Below are 9,856 nucleotides of genomic sequence, written 5' to 3'. Positions count from 1 at the left end.
TTTTTAATCGCTTGACAGCTCTAAATATAATAGGAGTTTATGATTAAATTGCATCAATCATATATTGCTGTTGCAATGTTAGAATTACATTAGAACTGTAAGCAAACAATATGGGAATAGATCCTCAGCACACTTTGCGACCATATGCAGCTATGACTGTTCATACCAGATGAGGATCTGCCCCATGAACCAGCAGGAAGAACACTCAACAAAGGAAAAAATTTAGTTTTACAGAAGAAACACAGCAGTGTAGATTTTGAATCCTCTATCATCATTTCCTTTGAGTTTCAGACCATTAATTATGTTTCCTTGATGATCAAAAATGGGCCATGAGGAATAATTTATTGATCTGGGTTCTTATATGAAGAGTAAGTCCAAGAATATTTTGTCCTTTGTCTTTATCAACTGTTTAACATGGGAATCAAACTAGACTATGTGAAAACAATATATTTTTATTCTGTGTTCTCACAATACTACCCTTTTGTCTAGAAATGGCTAAGCAAAATTCTCCATCATTAATTGAAGTTGTAAAACAAGTAGCAGAACAGCAACATTCACAAGCATCCGAAATAGAAAAAAGCAAAATAGTTCTTTCTCAGTTACAGGTAAGATCTAATTTAGAATGTTGGATTTACAATGTAGTACAATAGACAAGGAAGTATGACTCTGAATAAGGGAAGCTGATATTTCTCTATTTTTCTGGGGTATCTTAATTCAAAGTTAAGGCAGTTAGTCCATTCTTAAAAAAAATGAGGAGTCCGGTGGCACCTTAACGATTAACAGATTTATTTGGCCATAAGCTTTTGTGGGGAAAAAACCCACTTCTTCAGATGCAAGTCTCCACATTTCACACTCAACGGCAAGTCATCCATACTGCTGAAACCAGTAAGGAGAATCACCACTGAGCAATGGGCTCCTGCCATCTTTTTAAGGTGCACAAGTTAGAGGCCCGTTTATTACCTTATCAATCCTCTATCTACCTTAGTAGCTCCCCTGCACCTTCCCCAATTTGGGAGCTCTAAAGTTGCACAGGAGAGGAATCCCCTTTGGATCTTCTAAGGAACCAAGAATGTAGGGCACGTTAATAGGACTATGGACTGTATTTTGGAAGGCTTAGAAATGGATTTAAGGACAACCAGCTAAACACTAACTCACCTTGTAATGCATATGCTAAGAGAGCAAATATGATTCTTAGAAGTATAGGCAGGGGAATATCAAGTGAGTTCCATCCTTGAGGGGGCCATTTAGGGATCTGGGGCAAAAATATGTCTGGGGATTGGTCCTGCTTTGAGCAGGGGGTTGGACTGGATGACCTCCTGAGGTCCCTTCCAACCCTGATATTCTATGATTCTTTAGACCTTCTGGGGCACATGGCAGCGGGATTCATTTCTGCAGACAATTTTTATGGCTCACCAGAGGGAACCTGGGTCTGACATACCTTGAAAGCTTTTATCACCTGCAGCAGAGGTGCCTCTTCCTGCAGACTTCCTAAGGGGCATGCAGCAAAATATTGAGATATTGTTGCAGCAAATAGTTCTATATTATAATATTTACACAGGTTATATGCAACTTTTGGGAAGCCCACAGAGCTCCAAAGTCCTGGACAATTACACTCATTCATTTTCTTTTAGTTTCTTAATTTTTTTAACCTAGAACATTCCATACAAAAGCTAGCATTAATGTTAAGGTTGAATAGTTATGTACTCAAAAGTCAGGAAACACCAAAATTAAGATTGTATATACATCTCTAACTCTACTTCCTTATATGTATTTCACAGAAAACTAAATTAACTAAACAGAGCTCACTTCTTTAGACTCTCAGTGTAAGGCAGATTTTCCAGACCTTGAATCATTCTCATAGATCTTTTCTGAACCCTTTACTATTTTTCAACATCCTTTTAAAAATGTGGACACCAGAACTGGACACAGTATTCCAGTAATAGTCTCTCTAATGTTGTGTATGGTGTTAATACCATGCTCCTACTTGATATTCCCCTGCATATACTTCTAAGAATCATATTTGCTCTCTTAGCATCTGCATTACAAGGTGAGTTAGTGTTTAGTTGGTTGTCCTCATGACCCTTAAATCCACTTCTGAGCCTTCCAAAATACAGTCCATAGTCCTATTAATGTGCCCTACATTCTTGGTTCCTAAATGTATGACCATGCATTTAGCTGTATTAAAACATTTTGATCGAGTAAGCCCAGCTTACCACAAAATTGAGATCTCTCTGTAGAGATCTCTCTATAGAAATCTGTCTTTATCATCATTTACCTCTCCGCTAATTATTGTGTCATCAACAAACTTTACCAGTGATGATTTTATATTTTCTTCCAGATTACTGATAAAGAGATTGAATAGCATTGGGCCCAGAGCAGATCCCTGTTGTATCTCATTAGAGATGAGCCATTGGATGACAATTCATTCAAAACTACTTTTTAGATTAATCACTTAGCCAGTTTTTGATCAATTTAATATGTGATTTTGTATATTGCTATTTTTTTCCTCGGAATGTCAGGTGGTACTAAGTCAAATACCTTCTAAAAGTCCTGGAGATCACAAGATTTAGGCTTATCTAGACTAGGAAAAAGTGGTTGATGCTAGGAAGATGTGAGTTAACATAAGTTGACAGGAACTAAGGACCATCACTACCTCCCACTGCAAGTGAAAGGCATACTTCCTTGACCTAAAATAAACACATAGCAGCCCATACATTTTTACAAAACTCCATACCTAAACCAAAACAAAAAACTTTACACTGCACATGCAATTCTCCCCCTCGGGAGAACATGAGAAAGAGAGAACAAACTATACCTGACAGATGTGATTCATATCACTTAATGTATTATTGGAAGGCCGTCAGATATTATGGTGATGAGAGCAGTGTAAGAACCTAGATTGAATTGAGTTAGCTAAACCCAATTAACTCAGCCACTTTTCCTAATATAGATGCAGAGTGACACCTTTACTTTGGTTTTAGTCTGTGTCTCCTGATTTTACCCTGCATCTGCAATAGAAAAAGCAGTCGACTTTAGTTTGGCCTAAACTCCTAGTTTAGATAAAACATTAGGGAGACTGATATGGTTAGGGTCTCTGACACATCCCACTATACATCATCTGAATATGAGGAAACTGAACCAATTTGAAAGATAACAAATTTCATGTACACTTATCTTTAAGACCAAGCCGACAAAGCCTCAGATATTATCACCTATCATGTCTCTTGGTGATGATTTTAGGAAATGGATCTCTTCTATTCAAACTATTTTTAAGTTGCATAGATTTCTTTATTGTGTGTTCTGTATTAAATGAAAAGAACGAATTCTGTTAACTAAATGTAGATGATATTGTTTCAATAGCTTGCTGCTATACTCCCAAACATTGGCTTTCCACTGATAGGAGAATATTACAATATTTTACAGGCTGAGCTTCAAGAACTTGAAAAACAAATGGACTCTGCTTTATTAGAAACAAAGGCAACAGAAAGGCAAATTTATCAGCAAGATGATGACATAGAAACTACAAAATATCACTGTGAAAGTCTGGAGTCCCAAGTCAGATCCCTATTGGCTGAAAAGATAAAGCTGAAACTTGACACGGAAGCAGCACAAGAAGAATTTGAGATGATGCTTGCAAGAAATGGTGCATATCATGAGAAAATAATGGCTCATAAAGAGCGTTATTGGGAAGCAGAAAGCAAAATGCCAGTTATGCTCGAACTTGCTAAAAAACAAGACATGGTTCAAGAGCTAAAGACAAAGAAAGAAGAATTAATGAGTGACCTCCAGAATCCTGAAGGACAAGTTATAAAACAAGTGCAGGTCAGATGTTTCTGTTTCTAGATACCTTTCCTATTGTGTACAAAAATATTTTACAATTTTAAATAATAATCTGGTCTAGCTTTGCAGTACTTGCTATGGTGTGCGGAAACATGTAATATCTGGGTTCATTGCCTAAGCTAGATTGAGTAAATGGTGATCTTAGTTTACAGTAAAAATGGTACCAGCCACTATTCTTGATGTTTGATTCCAAAAGCTAAGTTCACCTGATATAACAACATTAACTTGGCTGTGAAAAAACTACAGTGCTGTCAGCTAAAATGCATCAGTTGGCTCCACTGTTATTTGTAGGATACTGCAAGGTCTTGGATAAACCTACATATACACTTTTCAGAACACACACTGTATATTCCTGTAAATGTTACTACATTACTAGTGTCAGCGAACAGCACAGTGTTTAGTTGGTAACAAATTGTACTTGAGCTATGTGAGAACAGAAGGTGAAGGGGTGAGAAAAGATGACAGAAGAAGGGAGAAGGAGAAAAAACATCAATTTTGCTATGTATAATCTCCAGCAATTGTGTGTGTGTGTGTGTAATTTTAATGCTTTATTAAATTTGTAAAAGTTAAAGCAGTCTGAGCTGCAAAAATGTCCAGCTATAGAGGAAAACTAAATAACTTCATATTTGAAATTGTCTTAGAATCACAGAGTCTAATTCTGATGTAATTTACACTGGCATAAATCAGAAGTAACTCCACTGGAGAATGGAGTTACAGTACTATAACAATAATGTGAGATTAGATTAAACCTACTGCTCTCAGACTGAAAAAAAAAACAAAACAAATTATCATAATAAACCAAGTCTTGCAACAAGATTAATGGACAAAATTAAGGCTTGTCATAGGAAGGTTGTAAAAGTTCAATGCCATTTATGTAAGAAAGAGACACTAAACCCTGAACAAACTTAGTCCTTACATAAGCAGGTGCAACCCCATTGTAGTCAGTATGAGACATAACCTTCCTATGACAAGCCTTAATTTTGTCCATTAATCTTGTTGCAAGACTTGGTTTATTATGATAATTTGTATTTTTTTTTCAGTCTGAGAGCAGTAGGTTTAATCTAATCTCACATTGCTGTTATAATAGTGTAACTCCATTCTCCAGTGGAGTTACTTCTGATTTATGCCAGTGTAAATTACATCAGAATTAGACTCTGTGATTCTAAGACCATTTCAAATATGAAGTTATTTAGTTTTCCTCTATAGCTGTATATTTTTGCAGCTCAGACTGCTTTAACTTTTACAAATTTAATAAAGCATTAAAATTACACACACACACACTCACACAATATTACTGGAGATTATACATATCAGAATTGATGTTTTTTCTCCTTCTCCCTTCTTCTGTCATCTTTTCTCACCCCTTCACCTTCTGTTCTCACATAGCTAAAGTACAACCTGGCGACCCCTGCACTATAACTTAGAATTTAAGATTTATGTAAATGTATATATACATCTATATTCACATCTGGTGCTATAAAGAGGAACATAGAAGATATGCTGTCTGTTTGCTGCCTGTAAACTCTATTAATTGTTCTGCTTTCATGCTGTGGCTTGTGATTGCATATACTTTAAATTCCATGTGGCTTTTCTACAATAAAAAAGCCTATGTAGAATGAAGGTTTTATCTTGTTGTAATCCCCTCTTTCTTCTCTGAGAATGAACTCTGTATAGAAACCAGCTTTTTTATTAGAAATCATTTAGTTATGTAGGCGATGTTGCTATTTGAGCATTATCATAGAAAATTACAATAGATGAGAAATGATTTATTACATGTAAATCCATTTACAAATGTGACCCTTCTACCAGGTGGAGTCAGCAGCAACAAGGGCCAGGTTCACTATTTAGGGGTTTATCTTAACGCTATAAAACAGAACTGACTTGAGCCCCCACCCAGTAATCTGGGAAAATTGAACACCATCTCCGGGCACCTTTAAGAGGCAATACGTCTGCACTCATAAGCACTGAATCTATGTATAACAAACAAGAACTTTTATTAAAAGGGAAAAGGAACCAAGCATTAGTTTGGGAAAACACCACAACCATATTCAAAAGCAGGTGATCATGTGATCATCCCACCCCAGAGTACGCTGGGCAGTGTCCTTCTCCCCAGGTTCTCACCTAACAGTGTGAAAGTCCCACAAACAAGTGTTCCTTTAACAAGCCACTCCCCTATCCCTACACTGCACCCCACTCGCAGTTGCTGTCCTTGTTCAGCAAAGACCTAGAGCCATAGCCGCTGCAATTGGCTCACAGCTGCTGCCGTTCGCTCTGTATCCCTGCCCGCTGCCATCACTGCACTGCCATTTGCTCTACCCCCATTGGCCACTACACCATCGCTTTCTCTGCTGCCACCTGTAGCTCTGCTGTAACCTCTGTGACACCATGTCTTGAGGTCCCACCACCTAACCCAGCTCTCAGTGATTTCAGTAATTCATGGGGAATCTCACAGCTACTGCAGGCTGTTTTGCTGAAATGCTTCCCACAGCAGGTCTAAGAGCAGGTCTACACTTAAAATGCAGCATGGGCACAACTGTGCCACTGTAGTGTAGACCTGGCCTAAGGATTAGCATTTAGAACTGGTTTTCAGAGACTTCAGCTGTAGCGATCGCTTAAAATATCAAAAGACTCTCAACTGAATTTAATCAGCTCTGTCTTTAAAAAGTGGGGAGGGGAGTGTCAAATAGCATCTAAGACACTTAGAAAGAACCCACGCCACCAGGTAAGAACAACTGTCCCCACTCCCTCTCCCCTTTCATTGAGATTTGGCATCTTTATCTGCTGCTTAGCAAGTGCAGTTCAGTTGAAGGTGACCCCCTCAATCAGCACGTGCTAAGCACAGTTCTGCTGCCCGTTACAATAAGGATAAAATTTCTTTACCCCTGCACTCAATGCTAAAGTGATTTGTAACCCAATACCAGCCAAAACTGATCACTTTGACAACACAGTTTGTCTGCTGAATATCGAGGCAGAGTAGGTGTGTTCATGTAAATACAGTGGGGTTCTCAAGTCTTTTTCCTCCAGCTCATCACTAGATGTCAGGGGAGAGCTCATTCCCTGCTTACACTTTGATAAACAGAATAGCCATAATTCCATTAGCATTAGATTTCACATGGGAGGAGAATGTAGTTCACATATTATGCACATTATACCCCATGATTGAATTTTTAAAGTTGACTATTAGTCTTGTATATGTGCACACTTCTAAATACTTTTGCAATAGTGTGCTAGATAAATTCAAATTGTTGCATCCCTGTAGCTGTAGTCATGTCCCTGAGCAATATTACTATGTAGTTTTTGTAACTATATCAATACATATGATTTGCTAGTAGGCAGGAAGTATATTTAAGTCAAACTTTTAAATTGTTGAACTTATTTCTTTAGCTAAAGTCAATGCTTATTCAAACAGATTGTTAAAATGACATTACAGAAGGTAACCCATTTGTACTAGAGTCATCTTTGTTTTACAAATGGGGTTTGGGTTTTTTTTGTTTTTAATTCCCACTTGTATCTTCAGGAAGAAATTACACATTTAATAGAGGAAGTTACTATGGTAAAAGAGTCTATCAATGAAAAGAAAAAATTGCTTGAAGAAGAGAAAAAAGTGCATGCTAAACTTAGAAAAGAGATTGAGGTAAGGTTTAGAGTTATTTGACTAGAATATAATTACAGTCATATGACAGAATATACATACTGTAGTTGAAGTTGTAAAATATTTTACTAAGCAGGTTGCTACATATCCAAGCATATACATTAACCAATGATAACACCATTAGACTCAAATCCTGAAGAATATTTAATATTGGTAGAACTCATCTAACCTTGAGAGCTGATATTTGAATTTTTGAGAGCAAAGGAAAAATTTTAGTCATCAGCATTTTCCTCCGCAACATTCTAGGAATGAATTCAGCCATGAGATCTTAGAATAATGTCGATTACTTCTCTTTTGCCTTCTTCTGAAAGCGAATGAAGAGATTGCTGAACTTGTAACACTTGTTGTTTCTAGAAGTTGCTCTTTATAGGTGTCAAGTTTAAGATGTTTGGGGAAAGGAGGTAATATTGGGAATTTTAAAAAAGAGTCTGCAATGGGATAGTATGCACAATTTACCTAAAACAGTTTACTACTTGTTTCTGTTTTGACTATTTATTGCTTGCCCTATGGTACCTGATATCTAACCAATGGAAGAATCAATTGCACCAAGAAAATGGCCTTCCTGAGCCCCTTCAAAATTTGAGCTGTGTGTAAAGTAGAGAGAGCACAACTACTCATAATTTGCAATCTGCCCAGACAGTATTATTAATCGTTATGAGGTTATCTGTTTAAATAGTTGAGTGATATTCAAAAGTACATCTGAGAGGTGTTGATCCTCAGACTTTCATATCCTTTGTCTCGTTAGGCAAATTAAATGCCATAAAATGTAATGATCTGATTCAAAGCCTGATAATATAAAGGTTTTGAACAGATTTGAGACTAGCTCAATAGAGCACTACAATATGGAAGGGAGAGAGTGGAATTTTTTCAGATTACAAGGAACAGGAGAAAATTCTTAAACTGAAAACTAAAACACAACCATTTTAAGACCCTAGGTCAACTCTCTGTTCTTTGGCATCTGAAAACAGACTTTATTATCATGACAAAATCCATCTGAGAAAGATAGAGGAGGAGTTTTAGTCATCTGAAAGCATTTTGTAAAACATTAGGTTATCAGAATAAATGTAATTAATGCCCTTTATACTCCAGTCAGTTAATATCTAATTTATGACTGTTGCGGGCTGAAGATTAACTCTGATCCTGGGGTTACTTTCCATTTTCTTTAAGTTATTTGGACTGTGGTCTCAGAGGAAAGGGGAATCTGAAAAAAACCACCCTAAAACACAAAGCATGCGCACGTACACACACACACACACACACACGTCCCCTTTGAGGGTATCCTTTTTTTTTTGTGAAAAGTCGAGAAAGTTCCACAAGGCAAATGCCTTGGTCTATGAGGTGTTTGGATGGAGAACTCCTAGGCCAAAATCAGCAAAGCATTTGGTTGGTTGTATAATATGAATATTGGAGACTATAAAGAGATCATCTAACTCAGGCGTTCCCAAACTTCATTGTACCATGAGTCCCTTCTGACAACAAAGTTACTACATAACCCTGGGAGGGGGCCGCAGCCCAAGCCCTAGTGCCCGGGGTGGGGTGGAGAGGGGGCCACAGCCTGAGCCCTGTCCCCCCAGGTGGTGCTGGAACTAGGGCTTCAGCTTCAGCACTGGGTCCCTGGATATCTAATGCTGGGCCTGGCGGCCCCATTAAAATAAGACCATGACCCACTTTGGGGTCCTGACCCACAGTTTGAGACCTGCTGATCTAACTTATTTCTCTAGTAACCTAAGTTACAGTCAAATCCAGTTTTTGAGGAATTAAAAAGTATCTTCACTCTCTACTCTTTGTATCGTCTATAGTCTTTTCTGTACAAATCAATGTTTGCCAGAGCAGTGCAACTTTCCTGACTGTAGAGCCTTGCCAGCTACATTAGTCTGAATCTTTGTGTTCCATGTGTTACCTGCAAAACAGCCCTCAGATGTATTTATTCTATTTTATTAGGTACAGAATAAAAGAAGTGATGCTATTCTAAAACGTTTGCATTGTCAACTGAACAAACTCCAGTCGAACAGAAGACAGTGGCACTGGAACATTCAACAGATGGAAAAAAAGGCAACTGAACTAAGAAAGTGTCTTGGAGTAACAGAGTGATATATAGTACAGTACAATACAATGCTCAGCAATTTATAACATATGTCATCCTTTATATATAACAGGTGGTTGTTGGAAATAATCCCTTGAATCTTGGACTAAGGATGAGTGATTTTTTCCCCCGCTGCTCTGTGCCCTAGAATACTTTGTGTTCTGTGCCAACTTTAATGGCCTAAAGCAATGTTCTCTTTTGTTCATGGGGCCAGTGACTTCTCAGGAAGGAATTTATTACAATTCCCAGACTGCCTTCAAAAGCATCTACCAACATTTGCA

At 37.7% G+C, this 9,856-nt stretch overlaps 1 protein-coding gene across 1 annotated transcript; it reads left to right on the top strand.

The window, feature by feature from the left end:
* Nucleotides 1-491: 491 nt before the first annotated feature.
* CCDC122 (coiled-coil domain containing 122) lies at nt 492-9,637 on the top strand. The gene is made up of 4 exons (XM_054006773.1): nt 492-605; nt 3,424-3,822; nt 7,358-7,474; nt 9,434-9,637. Exons 1-4 carry the CDS (start codon nt 492-494, stop codon nt 9,581-9,583), a joined length of 780 nt encoding a protein of 259 aa, XP_053862748.1. The 3' UTR covers nt 9,584-9,637.
* Nucleotides 9,638-9,856: the final 219 nt, after the last annotated feature.

The sequence above is a fragment of the Malaclemys terrapin genome, chromosome 1 (genome assembly GCF_027887155.1).
Source record: "Malaclemys terrapin pileata isolate rMalTer1 chromosome 1, rMalTer1.hap1, whole genome shotgun sequence".
Classification (NCBI taxonomy): Eukaryota; Metazoa; Chordata; order Testudines; family Emydidae; genus Malaclemys; species Malaclemys terrapin.
Note: the sequence above shows the minus strand (reverse complement) of the source record. Positions and strands in the feature narration are given on the sequence as shown.